Source organism: Tetranychus urticae, chromosome 1 (assembly GCF_039701765.1).
Source record: "Tetranychus urticae isolate SD_2017Ah chromosome 1, NJAU_TeUrti_SD_1.0, whole genome shotgun sequence".
NCBI lineage: Eukaryota > Metazoa > Arthropoda > Arachnida > Trombidiformes > Tetranychidae > Tetranychus > Tetranychus urticae.
In genome coordinates this window covers 6903134-6919409 of record NC_142958.1, presented here as the reverse complement: position 1 = coordinate 6919409, position 16276 = coordinate 6903134, and the positions used below count along the sequence as shown (strand labels likewise).

The following is a 16276-nucleotide window of genomic DNA, read 5'->3' as shown; positions in this document are numbered from 1 at the left end:
TTGTGATATTCAAATTGCCTTTCAGATACATTCTTAAAATCCACCCAAACATAAAAATATTTGTGTCCGGCAAACACTGTAATGAAAATTAAAAGATAACTCAGTGGCTAAGAGCTTGCAACTTAAATTTTATTAGCTTTTACTTTACTTGAACGGATATATTGAACGATACCTAAATCAGTTTTTGGTTGTACTCTTTAAAACACTTAAAGATTGGATAAACACTAGATTCAAAGTAATTTTCAACAATATCTATTTAATCATGAAAAACCAGCTTCCTCGTGTTTTCCGTGTCTTAAAGCTTCTGTTTATTTTGGCTTTCAGATCAGCTTTATCAAGGACTGATTGACTTAATAATTGATTCATGTTGGATACAAATAAGTTACGGACTTTAGTTTAGTAAAGCAAATGGCATTAAGGGGAAGTTTATAAGTGACTTGAGTAGCTTTTTCATATTGAGTGTGAGTTATGAATGATAATTTTACATTTATTATTTTCTGATTAATAGTTACATTAAAATAAGAGGATGAAAAAGTTGCATAAAATCTTTAACATGACAGTATTTTACAGAAAATGTGTAGCATTTTTCCATGGAATACATTCATTTCTGAATTTTTTTACATTTCAATTTTACTTGGACAATGTGCAGGTTGCATAGACGGGTCAAGTCCAATATTGACTGTATTGTGGTTGGTCAAAATTAAAACATTATGGATACATTTGAAGGTTTTGACAAACAGATATGATGATGAAAAGAGCGATATTTATAATAATTTTGCTTAACTTGTCATGTTTTTAAATTGCAAATATCGCAATGTGAATGATTAGGTTGATCAATGCAAACAATTTAGAGTTGCATTAATCAATATATTTCATGTTTATTGCTCTTTAAATAATGTGCTTCAATTATGGAAGTAAATGGAAATTGTAAATTCAAAACAATTCTGATTGAAATGAAATTGAAGATTTTTGTAAAAAATTTCAAAAACAAAAGATTTGAGTTGAAATGTTGGAGTATCGGCAATCAATCATGATCCATTCATCATGACAATTTGGTGAAATTGGCTAATTAAAGTTTAAACAGAAATGAATTAGCTTTTAAAGGTTATTGGTTGATTCTGTTTGTTCAAATTGAAAAAATCTAAAAAATAAATTTCTTTCTTGTCAGTTAAGTGATTGAGAATTGAATTTATGGCTATTAATAAACTGAACTTTTCAAGTTAACAAGTTTTTTACATAATAACATTTACATAGTAGTATTTTGTTGATAGTAAACTTTATGAACTGATGATTCAAATTGATTCAATTTTTAAAATGATTAACGATTATTTTTGCATGTTCATTCATGTAACACATTAACATTATTGAATCAATTTGAATGGAAGAGAGAAAAGAGAGAGGAAAACATTTCAAATTGACTGAAGTCAATAGTCCAATATGATGATACAAGTGTAGATGACCAACTGCGATTGACTCAAGAGTCAAGGGTACTTCAACAAAATGGACACTTTATCCATCATGATTCAGCTATCCTCATACAGGAGTCAAAATGTTGGCAATAAATTTCCTTTGAACTTGAAGTTTGGCCAGTTTTCGTTGAAGTGAAAAATGATCAAGCCCATAGAGTCATCAAAACAGTTACAGTTTATGAATATTCATTTTTCTATCTTTTAAGTCATTTTTCATGACTAGAATGGTGACCCTGTAATCCCAGCATTTCAGCAAGATAAATTTCTATTGAGTGATAGAGATGATACCGTACGTCTTCCAAGTAATGATTACTGTCAGGGTAAACCTGGATAAACACAAAAAAGGATAATTAATTTCTTTCTCTTGGTAATTTTAAAACAAAATGAAAAATCGATGATTTACTAACCTGAGTACGATAGTAAACTCCTTTGCTGTTGAGTGATTTCATGAAACTAAATGAATGCTGAAGATGCACAGCATCTAAAAATAGACGAGGAAAATAATTAGGAAGCTATCAAAAAAGAGTTATTCATTAATAAATAGTAAATCAACTTACCATCAGCTGTTCCATGAAGTATAAATAAATTGCGTCCTCTGAAGAGGTTAGCCTTGTCAGATAAATCGGCTCGTTGGTAACGTGCATAATTACCATTAACCCATGGACCACCAAAATATCTTTCAGCCGTAAATGAATCTACAAAAGAAAAAATTGAATATTAGAAAGTAATCAAATAGCAACTTTGATTGAACCCAAATTATATCAGCTTCCAGAGACTGATTAAATCAGCAGTTAATGAGATATTTATATTTCTTTATAAAAAATGTTAATTTAAAACTACGAGCTTTTTTTGATCTGAATAAAAACTGGACTTCTCTGGATTGTGTTCGCCTCGATACTCACCTACATAGAGCCAATTTGTGATTGGTGCAACAGCAATGCTACAATTGAAAATACTTTCATGTCCATGAACCAACGCTGCAGCAGCAACATAACCGCCATATGCCCAGCCCCATATGGCTATCCTACCAGGATCAATGAAATGGTAATGATGTTTCAAATGATTCACTACCTTGATGTAATCGTCAACTTCAATTGAACCCAATTTATGGTACATTTCATGTAACACTTTATTTCCCTGGAATCGAGTACCACGGACATCAACACGTGCATAGATGAAACTTCGATTACTTGCTAGATAAAGGCCAAAATCGATGTTGAACTTGCGGTTAACGTCTTGATTTCCTGGCTCTGGACCTCTGCAGTTGAGATAAACATTTAACAATTAATTCCATGTTTTATTAAAACAACGATTTCGAAGCTTTACAGCTAAAATATAATAACACTCGACATCCACAATAAACATTTTAAAAGTGGCTCAACCATTAGAAGCATGAAAATTTATAAAACACGCTTTCATTGAATCAATCAACTAAATATTGATAAAGGGTTAACGAAAAAACAGTAAAGATTAATGATAAAAATCCAATAGATGGCATTGTTCCCCTTTAATCTTTAGACTTATAAATGTTTTATTTGATCGACACTAGAGGACACTTCAAGTATCAAAACTTAAACATTTCAAATGTTATGTGATCTGAACATTTCATGAGTTCAATATTGAAAAGCATGTAATCAATAGCTACTGAAGCATGGTTAAAAATATTCATTGTACAAGTTTATAAACTTCAACTATTACCATCTGACTGGTTCCATTAATAATTGACCTTTTTTACCCCATTTCTAGTGAATATGAAGCAAAAAATGTTTCCATTGTTGATGAGATTCACAATAAACTTACACTTCAATGATCAATGGGAATTTAATTTCTTCAGATTCCCTCAATGCTGGTGGTAATATAAGCCTGACTTCGGCAGCTAGAAGAGTAAGGATAAAGATTTTGTTAAAAAATCACTTGGAATGAGATAGGATTAGTAAATTAAAAATACTCACTGTAATCAGGTGAAATTGGAACTCGAAAAGATCTCATTTGTGGAAATGCTCTTTCCTCGACAATTTCCTTTAATCTCTTGTCAACCGGAGTCTGTAATACTGTGATCAATGTTATCAAGATTAATGGAAGCTAATCAACTTAACAAAGGTGCGAAGAAAAAGTGACTTCGATTTATTAAAAGAAAATGAAATTTCAAACAAACGCCAATCATGATTGACATGGAAATGGCTTTTTGAGATTGAACTTTTGCATTCACAAGTGATTCAATTTGTTCACACTTAAGCGTACAAATCTCACGTTCAAGAAACAATAAAAATGCAAACATTTCTGTCTTTTGTGATTGTTGAGATTTAAACTCATTGATTGACTGGAAAAGACAAAAAGATTCAAAGATGGAAAAGGTTTTGTTATTCAAATATTCACGATTTATCGACGAAACTTTATCTTCTCTGATATTCAAATTGATGAGCAATTGGTAGTCAAGATTGATAATGACATACATAAACAGAAACTGGTAAAGGTTGGAAAAGAGGATAAAATTAAGGCTAAAAGGAAGGTGAATGGGATAAAACAAGAGTAATCTGAGTCGGATAAACGATTAATGAAAGTAAATGTATTTGACTGGGAAAAGGATGCAACTAACAAGGGATCGGCACGAACTGTCGCTCGAGTTTTTTAATGAAATATATATTTTTGGATAGCCCATCAGAGGTACATAAAAAGTGAAAAATAGTAGGTGCCCGTTTTTTGATTAACAAAAGTTATTGGCATTTTCATGGCGCGTCTAGGCATTTCTCTATGCATTATGCTCAAGTTTTTTGAAAAAAACAAAATAGAAAAAAATTTTACGAATTTTCGCAGCTCGCAATCAGGCAATTATTTCGATCAATCAGCGAGTCTAAGAGGGCAATTAAGGCAATTAAGGCAATTACTGGCCACAAACATAAGTTTTTTTCATCTAATGTTCATTGTGTGAAAATTCGTAAAATTTTTTTTAATTTTGTTTTTTTCAAAAAACTTGAGCATAATGCATAGAGAAATGCCTAGACGCGCCATGAAAATGCCAATAACTTTTGTTAATCAAAAAACGGGCACCTACTATTTTTCACTTTTTATGTACCTCTGATGGGCTATCCAAAAATATATATTTCATTAAAAAACTCGAGCGACAGTTCGTGCCGATCCCTTGTAAGTGAACCAATTGAAGGTTAAATCTTTTGCTTACATATTTCATTTTGGTCAACATCACGAATCTCAGTCCAAGGTATTCCAGCTCCAAGACATTGAAGTATGTAATATTTTGCAGTTGGATTAAATTGTGCATCATTGAATGAACAGTTTCTCTCGGTTTGGTTGCAGGTTAAACAGTAAGGATTACGAGGTGATGAAGAGTGTATATCGGGAATGCTAAAGATGTGACGAACTCCAGGATTGTCTTCCAGTGTGGCTGCATAAAATACGGTTCGAGTGTCATGCCGATGGGCCAGTATTTGAGTTACATCTTGCTGACCCTGAGTCAAAAAGTTTTTAACTCGACCCTGTAATGCACAAAGGAAAACATTAGAAGTCTAGATTCAGGTCAAAAATTGTCTTATAACCAACACCAATGAAATCAAACTTGAACCTTAAAAATCGCCTCTTAACCTCAGTGAATGCTGATATTAATAAACTTATAAGGCAATGATGCAAACTTATTACAGTTTGAAAGTTGGAGAGTTAAATGGAAGAATAGAAAGAAAATGAATAAAAGTTCTAACGCATAACAGATTGATATTTGCTGAACTTATTATCAAGAGGAGAAGTGTCCCAAGTCATGCGAATAAAAGTCATGGAAAGATTTTCCATCACAGAACAATTAGATTTTATGAGTATCTGATTCTCTCGGGATCTTTCGATTCGTAAATTAAAGGTGAACCAGAAAAAAAGTATCAAAAAATCAATGTTATGAGGATGCAGCACAAAACGTTTGAAACAAAAGGGTGTATACAATTGCTTGTCTCATTCATCTATGTACCAATAGACAATAAATGGCGTTTTTCAAACGCTCTCTTCATTTGGAATCAAGAAGGCGAATTCTATTGTTAAGCCGAATCAAATGCAACTAATCAGATAATTTGCAACACTTGCCGTGTAAGATGTTGTATACGATTAAATACTTAACCAGAAGAGTTAAAGACTTGCTATATTCAAGGCGCTGTTTAAAGGTCCATGTCATTTAAAGTCACTATTTTGATCTCTGATTCCCATTGAAGATCATTTCTAATATATTTGCTATCTTTTCTGGTTGATGTTCACCAGAAGTCGGTAACTTATCATGAGTTTTCTCAGAACTAAAATAGTCCAAATAAAGGATGCTTTAACACTCATATCTTTTATACAACATGAACTGTCGAGTTTAAGAAAATGAACTTAAAAATCGAGTGAACTTGACTAACCAAAAATTAAACCAACTCAATTTTCGTTAGCCATAAATCAAACCTAAAACCAGTAGTAAACCGTCTTTGAGTTATGACCACAATGGACCATAAAAAGCACATAGTTTATCATCTTGAAGAGTCTAAGGGATTTGATAACTGACGAATTCACGTCTTGATTATAAGACGAAAAAAACAGTTGATTTTTTAACAAAAATATGATATTTTGTTTGCTTTGAACCTTTTCCAATCCAAATTTCCTAATGTTTCCTCTTGAAACATGATTACCTGTTTGGATGAAAATGGAGCCAATTTTCTGTCTTTTCATTGAACTTGGCAAACTTTTTACAAGGCAAGATAGGAAAGTTTGTCTCGTTGAATGGATCGATGAAGAGCAAGAAAACGTGGTTGACTTTATGATCATTTTGATAGCAATACTTTTCTCGTCAATGATATCATCATTCAATTCCCTCCCAATGCCTCTTTACACTATCTGTTTACATGGTTCAACTTTTCAACATTTCGTTCGTCCTTCATATCTTCTGCCCCAATCTTTCTCCTCATCATCATTTTCCTCCTTTTTTCAGAACAAAGTTGACTTCTTTTTTCCAGATTTGTTATCATCATTGACTGTTAACTGATGATCCTTGGATATCTTTCCTTCCACAAAAAAAGATGAAGTCAATATTAAGTGTCTCATGAAATAAGAAAAAGCAAAATGCATTATCACAGTTTCCGGATCAAGTTAATCTTCTTCTCTTCATCTTCTTCTTTCCTGTTTCAATCATCTTAATTTTCCTCTCACCTTTCCTTTCACCCGAGATTCAGAGTAAAAAATCGATTCCAGAATTAACTTTAAACAAAAAGAAGAAGAACAAAAAAGCAAACTGAAAAACAGAAAACAAAATTTTCTCCAAAAAATGAAATCCAAGCAAAATGGACACTTTGAATACTCAAGTTACTGTTAAATGTAAAATATAAAACTACAGTTGATCTCACAGCTAACATTAATATTCATCAACAATGAAACTGTTAACATTGGCATTAATTAACTGCAATATTTATTTTGTTTCAATCCTGTTTAACCCATTATTACCATGTTCATCATTCATTTCATTCATTAACTCGAACCCATTGGAACAAGAGTTGAAAGAATGGAAAAAAGGAAAACTTGAAATGGGAGTGAAAATGCGAGGTTGAAAGGTTAACTGGGAGTAAAAGTCGTTGCAATTTCCACTAATTAAATGATAGTAGCTCAAGACAATTAAAGAACACAAATTGCGTGCTTTCAAAGTCGAGAATAATTTCCAGATGAAAAGAGCAAGTCTGAAAATCGAAAGTAAATTTAACGTGAAACTTTTCTTCTGAACAACAGCTTCCAAACGTTGATGAATATGATGGAAATGTTATGTAAAAAGATATTTCAATTTATGATTTTAATCTGAACCAGTGACCCGTTAAACCACATACAAGAGGATCAAGCAACTCTAAACCCAAAAATTGATTGTTACACTCAACTCTTTATTTCATTTTTGCTCATCACTCTTCATCTTGTACAATGAAACAATCCCTGTAAACTTGTCAATAGAAAGCCATTTGCCAGAGTTAACAGGATTTCATTTGATTTGGCTAATTAACTATTCTTCCAAGCGTATTATTATTTTGTTTGCATCATTATCATTTTTAACCATATCAGCATCATGATTATCTTGGAATCACTTTTTACATTATGAACAAGATTCAGTTGCGATTGGATAAGAAAACTGGACTCTCGAGTTTGGCTTTCAAACCAAATGTTTCCAAATGTCTTTTACTGTTCACTTCATTTCCATCAAATTGTTTGATTTAATTAATCAACTCTCGGTTGGATTGAAATGTGAATGCAAAATAGGTGCAATACTTACGTTAATTGTTATCATCACAATTTGACGAAATGATCCACTTTCAGGCTCACTTAAGGGTAATGTTAATAGATAATGTCTTTTATCCTTTGTTATTAATGGAGCTTCAAACATCTCAACCCAACCTCCTTTAGTTTCACTGTCAACTTTTTCCTCCAAATGCTTTGTTTTCAGCCATTGGGTTGATTTAACATTTTGGTTATTCCATTCAAAGTTTTGTGTTAAAGTTTACCATGATGATGATGATGAGGAACCAGAAAATGGATCCGAAAATGTTACATGATAACATTGAAAGGGAAAAACCAAATGATGAATGAATCACAGAATGGCATGAGAAGAAGAAGAAGAAGAAGAAGGAAAAAAAGAGTTTTACAAAATTTTTATCAACATTTGCTTCTTTGCTCTAATTGATTAACAATAGCTAATGTTTGCCATCACTCATCACTTGATCAAAAGGTAACTTCGATCATTGTGAAAAGTCTAATTGCGTGAACAGTTCAATTCGCTAGACAATAAACACGAAGGTCAATTAAGTCGACACTTTTAACCTTTGTAAGCTAAAGATTGAAGAGTGACTTTTTTAGAGAAGAAAAAGAGAAATTCTTTATTCTACATTCCATTGACAAGTTCATTGGAAATGAAAAACTCATCAAAGTGATATTATTTTGTGTCAATTATTCTTTTCTTTTCCATGCTAGTAGTGTTAAAAAGTCCTACTTTAGGACAACTTGTCCGCTTTAGGACAGCTTTTTTTTCACTTCATGTCCGACTCTGGGACAAGAGTAAAAACGCGTTTTTTCGATTAGCATTATTCTGAAGCAAGAGAATGGGAGAATTTTTAGATTGAAGCTATTTATTTTTCTTTTTGATTCTATGAAAATATGTCTAAAAAATTATTTTTTATCAGCAATTTCTTGGGCTTTTTTGGCTGCCCATTCCAAATATTGTTTTTCAAATTCTTCTTTTGGAAAACCAAAATGCTTTTCCATCCTTTTGTTCATATAGTCGCAGAACATGTCGCGATCTTTTAAATCCTGGGCTAATTCCATGTTTGCACGGGAAATTCTTTCAAACTCGCGAACGAGTTCGTTAGCCTCTCTGGCTTGGGTATTTAAGGCTTCTACTTTGTCCTCTAGCTCTTCATTTAAATGATCGATTTCTTTTTGAGCCTCTTCCAAATATTTCTTGAGCTGAGAGTTTCGGCTCCTGACAAGACCCATTTGTTCTTTGGTACCTTCATTCCGGTTGATGTAACGGATACAATTGTTGATGATACGTTCAACACCATCTGGAACTTCTCCAGTCTCTTTCTCAATCCAATTAAGAAGACGTCTAAGTCCAGGTTTGAGGGGACAGTAGGAACTAAAGTTTAGAGTTATCAATCTCTAACTTTATTGGTCCGTCTATTTTCCAGAGACTTACAATATTATCAATTGTAAAATCAAGCGAGTTTGATAACATGTTCACTTGTAGGATGATAGAATGTACGAATTAGTAAAACGATTATAATAACTAAGATCATTAAGATCCCGACTATGTTCTTATATGTTGAGGCATCCATGTTTGTTTGTTTGTTAATAACAAATGAAAAGAGTCTTATATAGTTAAAAAGTTGTCCTAGAGTTGCAGCAGAATAGCTGAGAATCGTTTCAAAAATAGATACATTAATTGGTTTGAAAAAGCTAACTCAAAGTTTACTAGATTGAATAAGCTTTCACAGATAAAAATGAATCTCAGCAGCTTGAAAAAGCTGTCTCAAAGTTAGCATGAAATTATAACGTTAGAGTTAAAAAGCTTACATATATGTGTTGTACTTTGTCCCAGAGTCGGACATCAGAAGGAAAAAAAGCTGTCCTAAAGCGGACAAGTTGTCCTAAAGTAGGACTTTTTAACACTACTCATGCTTCTGTTCCATGTTTTCACCAAATAAATCTCATCTTTTCCATCAACAGCTATTACAGTTAATCGATTGTTTACTCCTTTGAGATTGAAGGGAAACTTATTTCAATTATAAGAGGAAAGAAGAAGGAAAAAAACTTTCTTTACATGAGCTTACCATGAGTCTAAACATTTGAATTAAAATTGAGAAAAGGGTGAAACTGGTTAAACACTTGAAATTAATTTTACCTTTTAATTGAACACCCAAATTGGGGTCAAATTAACATTATAATTGAAAAATTTTCCAATCAACATTTCAATTTGTCTCTACTCATCAAAAGTCAATCCAATGATTGCCTGATAACCTTTCACTCCCAGCTATTGGTGATGTAATGTAAATTCAGATAAACATGAGGAAAAAAAGGTAAAGTTCTGATGGTAAAGATGATGAGACAAGATAAATATTGTACAAGTTTATCAATATTAAATAAGCTCGACTATTGATCTTTTCATATCATCATTTTCATCTTTTCAGATGATGAATTTGTTACTATTGTTGTGAGATAATTACATTAGAGATACATTTGCAATTAGATGTTTGAAGGAAACTTTTTTTTTCTTTCTTTCTTTTCTTGCTTTTCCTACTTCTCTATTCACAGATTATTGTTTCTTGATTAGGAACAATTGAATTTGAGCTTTTTGTTTATGCGGTATATTTAATATGATAAGTGAGTAAAGATGTGCTCGGATGAATGGGAAAAATGAAAATACTTGGAATGAGGTTTGATAGGTTAATAGACAAATATTTGCTCATTGATTAACATGGTTTTGTGACTGAGTCTGGTTTGGTGAGATGTTTAAGTAAAGATGGCAACAAAAAGAAACTTGAATCAACATTTGAAAAAAAAATCTAATTATATTTAGTGAATAAAATATAAGTCGAAACCTTTTCTTGTTACTGTTGTTAATGCAATACTAATACCATGCATACACCAAGTTTTACATGCAGGTTCATTGATTTGTTAATGTTAAATGAAATGAAAGTTGAAGGAGAAGGGAAATTGGAATGCATCATTTCAACGATATAAAGGTAAGATGAAAGGAAAATTGTTTCTAATAAGTTTATCAAAATAGGGTTAATTAAATTGTATTAAAGTGTTCGATTTGAGTTGTTGCAAATGTAATGTAATTAAATGACCTAATATGGTATCAAGATATTTTATCGCCATTGGTAAATGTTAAGGAAGTTTCAATTGCTAACCGTATTTGTACATGAACTTATTTGGTACTTTGATAACAATTTTCCTTTTTAGTACAAGCATATGAAAATGATCGAAAAAGTTGATTCTGTTCACCTGAACATGAAGTACAAAATATGTACCGGTAAAATACCGGGCTATTCAGCTAACTTTTACGACGGATGGTCCAGTATAGTTCCCGAACTGTACATGCTAGAGATCTCAGATTCAAAATTTGAATCATTCAAATTATGAGCTTCGCAGATTAAAGAACCATAGGTTGACAAGCTCAAGGTCATTCAATGGCACGACATTATTTGGCCTCTAACTGACATTTGCAGTTCATTTGCTACAATGCAAAAATTTCCAGATTGTTTGTTATTTGTTGAAAGTTGAAATCGCACACCGTTGGAAAGATAACCGTATTTTTCTTAAACCGATTCAACTGAACGATATGTAAACACGCATATCTTTTGTAAAACATGAGTTATGACCATGTCACCAACATAAAGCAATCAGCAAATTGTTGCAATCCCAAAGACTGGCGTCCAAATTTGAGTTAGAGGTCAAGTGACGTTGAATGACTTTGAGCCTGCGAAATTTGATTCTTCAATCTGCAAAACTCATTGTTTTAATTTGAGGTCTGTAGCATCAACCGTTGATACACACCAGCACAACCGAGCACTACAATAGATTCAGAAAGTTATTCATCGATGTATTCTTATTATTTTGTTTTTAAAATTTTACTGTTTTTTACTTGAAACACAGGGGTTTTCGGCCTTCCGTCCCTTCTACCTGGTGACTAATCTCATATTTGTATTTCACCGAAGTGAACTGGAAAGCTTGAAATGGACAGAATTGAAGGCCATGAACTTGATTCTTTAGCATAACTGTTTCATTTACTCGAATACAATCAAGGTGTAACAGTTTGGCATCTCGATCATCCATTGAATTATTTGCATTCCCTCTATGAAGAGGTACTATTAAACAATAGTAAGACAGTGCAAATCAATCAAAATATTTTCGATTTTTGTGATTGATATCCAAGAAGGTCTAGATTCAATATGCAAAGAATTGGCTCCTGAATGGAATCTTGTTGTGTAAAACATGGCGTGTAATTCGTCAATATTAAATACATTTAAGAGCTAATGCATTTTCATTGATCAAAATTGCATTCGAAATTTATCGTTGCTATATTTTTAAATATGAATAAATTCATCAGCTCAGCTATAGAGCTTCTTGTATTTGCACCAACAATCATTTGTTCTCAGCTTATTTACTAAACAGATGATGCAAAAGCATAAATTTCAATAGATGAGAAATTCAATTTCGAAACGGTAAAACTTCATTTCTGATGGAATTAGCTGACAATACGGTGAAAAGATGGTAAAAAAGTGTTGGATGTGTTGCCAGCATCCAGTATGAAAGTAAAATTATTTGAAAATTGATAATTAAGGCCACTAGCTATGGAAAACTTTACCCTGATGTTAACCCTGTATCTATCACCCCTGCATGATTTTGCAATTTTGAATAATCGTGGAAATACTCGATTAACACTTTCAAAACGTTATTCAAACCCTGCCTTAATTGATCAAGTGAAGTGAAAAGATATGCTATACAATTGGAATTTTGCAATGAAAGTCACAAATAATCGATTGTTTAGAATGCAAAAATGGATTTGTTAATTGCTATCATTTTGTCCATAAGTTTACCTCAACGCCTACCAAAATTGAATTGAAACTAAAAGTGTTGATAATATTTGAAACGAGATGATATATTGAAACATTAAATCTGTCCAAGATTTTCCCATTCTTCCCTCTTCAAATCAATCTAAATAAACTCATGATCACACCCATGGTATTCAATTGTTCTTTACTCGTGTCATCATTATTCATCATCACCCTGACAAGCTTAAAAAATGCTTTTAATAAAAGATTGAATAAAATAACATTAGTAGGTCTAAAGAAAAGTGAAAAAAGCAAACATTGGAATAGTCAACACACCTTTATAGCTATTTTACACGAGAATGATTTGATAATTGTTAGACACAAAATGAAAGTTGAATGTTATTCACCAAATAAGCACCTACCTTGGAACAAATCCAATCTGATTGAGCACTGCAAAGGCTAACAACGGAATAATTTTGTTCCCTTCTCATCCATATAAGGGCCAACCTTTGATTATCAATCCATGAAAGTGCTGTAAAATAATATTCCCTGTTTGGATTGAAAAGCAAAGAAGGAAAAAGTTACATCTTTATCCTTTCAATTCATTTCAACATTTACCTTTCCAGCATTTCACTTGGAGGTAAAATACGTTTAGATTCAGGCAATGAACCAGTTGAGGTTAAACTTTTCAAATCAATAATCCAAACGGAAACTGTTGGATTCATTCGTCCGGCTCTTGGATATTTAAGGCTGACAATTTGAGGGAAAATGTTGTTTAAATCACTGAAGGAACCATAACGAGGATAAGTCATAGTGTCCACTCCAGTGTCATCGAAAGAAGCATAAGCCAGTTTATCACCATAAGGTGACCACCAAAGAGCTTTATTTGTCTTCAATATTTTCTCACCATAAAGCCAATCAGGAATACCATTATAGACACTTTCACGTCCTGATTGGGTCAACAACTTCAAACTAGAACCAATGCTTGGATAATAATAAATGTTGTTACGAAAAACGAAAATCTAGAAAAAGAAAGATTCAAAGTCACTTCAGAGTTATTTTCAAATCAGAACCATTCCCTGTAAAGTGATAAAACATCAAAGTCGAACTTTTGAGCAAATTTCCTCGCCAGAAAAGTTCTTTACTTTCGTTGAAAAATTCAATTACTTGAGATTAACTTACCAGTTGATTGCCCGTTGGTCCCCATTCAGCGTATTCAAGTTGATCGCCTTCGAAACTTCCAGGAACTTCGAGTGTAAAAATTTGTTCATTGCTTATATTGTATATTTTATATTCACCTATGAATGAGTATTGAAAAACCTTGAAGGCAATGAAGATGGAAAAATATTTTCATTATCATTTCATGGAAATAAAAGTGAACTTTTAACGTTTAAATGTAAAATTTATGGGCCTTTGAAATTTGCAACTTTAGTGTTTTAAAGTCACATTTTAATAAGGAAAATGCAAGTTGAATATCTTTCAACTTTTCTTTAAATGACTTTTCACTTTTATTGCTTACCTTTTTGATATTGTTTATGAATAAAACGAATTTTTTATCGGCAGATATTCGATAATGGTCAACTTGTTCTCGTAACTGTTGTACATTTGGAAGATGAAGAGAAAAGAGAGAAAATGAAATGCAATTTAGAATGAGAAGGAACCAAATCGACTCAAAGGAATGAAAGAAAAAATCAATTTATCGAAAGAGATTCTTACAAAAGTTGTATTTGGAACAAGTAGAAGAGTCGAATTTTCAAGACAATCAAAAACAACGAGGTTTCCCTCATGATTCCTATAGGCCACTTCGGTTTCTAAGGAATAATCAAAGGTTGGATAAATGTTGAACAAGCCAAATGGAGAAAAGGAAACTCACCTGTAATCCATGATCCATCAAATTTTTTTGGCTGCAAATGTGGTGAAACAATATCTTCTAACACCAAACGAGGATGTTTCACTCTGTTTCCATCGTCATCTTCAAACAAAAGGAATAAAAATCATTAATGGAATAGAAAATGGAAGAAACAGAAATTTCAACGAAAATCAACGAAAAAAAGGAATCTCCAACTAACTGAACATTGTTCATTTCATGATTTTCAAAAAAATCCGTGTTTTCGTCCTTTTCCGTTGAGAAGGTGAACTTTCGATGAAGGTTCAAAATAGCTTATTCAAAACAGATAAGGTTAGAACAGATAATGTCGACTTGAATCATCAGACTCTATGGTGAACTCAAAGAATTGATCAGCTTAAAAATTCCTCAAAAACTCGAAGGAAATCTCTTTGATTTTCTTGCTGAAACTAGAGACTCGGCTGATGAGAAATTTTGATTTTGATTTTTATCTGTTCTGACTTTAAAAGAGTTTATCAAAAAACTTTTAGCTATTTTGAGTCTGAACCGATTCTTCACAATATTCAGTTGATTCATGATCTTTTAGGTTTAGGTTCTTACCTGGAGTTACAATAATTATTGCAATAACAATGAATGAAAAAATTGTCGCTATAACAAAGAAGGCAATGCATATTCCTTTCCAATTGCGCTCTTCCTCTTCAGCAACTGGCTCTTGCTTCATGAAAGTTATGGGAAAAGAAGAAAAAAAAATCGCTATTAATTTTCATTCCATGTGAAGAAATATTAGTTTCAAATGTCATTAGCTTGCTATTGAGTCATCATCAGTTGAGATTAACTTCAAGTTTTATTAGTAATAAAAGTTAAGTTGATATTTCTATTTTAGTTTTGATTCGTTAATCTTTATTATTGGTTTCCATTTTGGTCTGAGTTGAGGCTTTTTACTTTAAAGGATAATTGATATTAATACAAAACTAATCTTACACTGTTTACTGTTATCATTCTCATTACATTGTCAATCTTTTTTTTTGTTTCATTACGATTCTCATGTTAGAATGTTGAGAATAACAATTTTTTTCTTACTTGTCTTCCTCTTCATCTTCTCCATCTTCTTCATCCGTCTCTTGTTCCTCTTTGTTCAACAGAATAAACAAGATATTTCATTCCCAATGATATTATATTTAATCTAATAACAGTGTATAGTTGATAATCTGAGGCAATAATAGTCGACAATCAGAGTATCGTTCAAGGAAAGGCTTAAGTGTTACCCTGATGAGTGAGAGATTAACTCACAATTTTGAGAAGGATAAAGTGCTGTTAAAGTTAATTCACCAAGAAAAGGTTAAAAGTAAAAGTAGATTAACTTATCAATACTTGTGAAGCAAATTTAAAATCGAGTTAAGATTAAAGGGAAATCGTTTCAATTTATTCAAGATAATCTCAACGAAATTATTTCTTATGTAAACGAATCGATTCCCTGCTCAAAAACAAAGACTGAAAAGATTTTTGCGTTTGTCTTAAGATGCTGCGCCCGAAATTGGTTGCTGAAAATCATGTGGCATCAAAATTTATCAATGAGACTTTCATGGTGAAAGTTCATTTTTGCAAGTTTGCTATAAATTTTGAATAGACTTTGACTTTATTGGGTTGATGCAAAGTCGTACAAAAAGGCAACTTTTTTATTCACAAAAAGACATTCAAATGCAAAAGGCTTTCTCTGAGACTTAATTTTTAAGCATAAATTGAGAAACGTGAATGAAAATTTTTGCTCGTAATTCTTGTCAACATCAACAAAATTAGATTATCAACCTTTTATGACTTGTTTCTTGAACCCATCAGAACCTCCCTGGCTTCCTGGACCATTATATTGAATAAGAGATTCAGCAAAATCAATTTATCAGTTAGTTACTGAC

General features: G+C 32.1%; 1 protein-coding gene across 1 annotated transcript in view; it reads right to left on the bottom strand.

Moving 5' to 3' along the window:
- Window positions 1–469: 469 nt before the first annotated feature.
- The window catches only part of LOC107367368 (inactive dipeptidyl peptidase 10-like), a 41045-nt gene continuing 25238 nt past the window's right edge, over window positions 470–16276 (bottom strand). Inside the window, exons 2-16 of the mRNA XM_015935070.3 lie at window positions 14967–15081; window positions 14394–14492; window positions 14237–14331; window positions 14040–14114; window positions 13703–13840; window positions 13139–13542; window positions 12943–13069; window positions 7741–7899; window positions 4648–4960; window positions 3422–3520; window positions 3270–3345; window positions 2372–2727; window positions 2027–2164; window positions 1877–1950; window positions 470–1795 (exon numbers count right to left, since the gene is read on the bottom strand). Coding sequence (XP_015790556.2) covers window positions 1676–1795; window positions 1877–1950; window positions 2027–2164; window positions 2372–2727; window positions 3270–3345; window positions 3422–3520; window positions 4648–4960; window positions 7741–7899; window positions 12943–13069; window positions 13139–13542; window positions 13703–13840; window positions 14040–14114; window positions 14237–14331; window positions 14394–14492; window positions 14967–15081 — 2388 coding nt within the window. The 3' untranslated portion in view covers window positions 470–1675. The remainder of the gene's footprint in view (window positions 1796–1876; window positions 1951–2026; window positions 2165–2371; window positions 2728–3269; window positions 3346–3421; window positions 3521–4647; window positions 4961–7740; window positions 7900–12942; window positions 13070–13138; window positions 13543–13702; window positions 13841–14039; window positions 14115–14236; window positions 14332–14393; window positions 14493–14966; window positions 15082–16276) is intronic.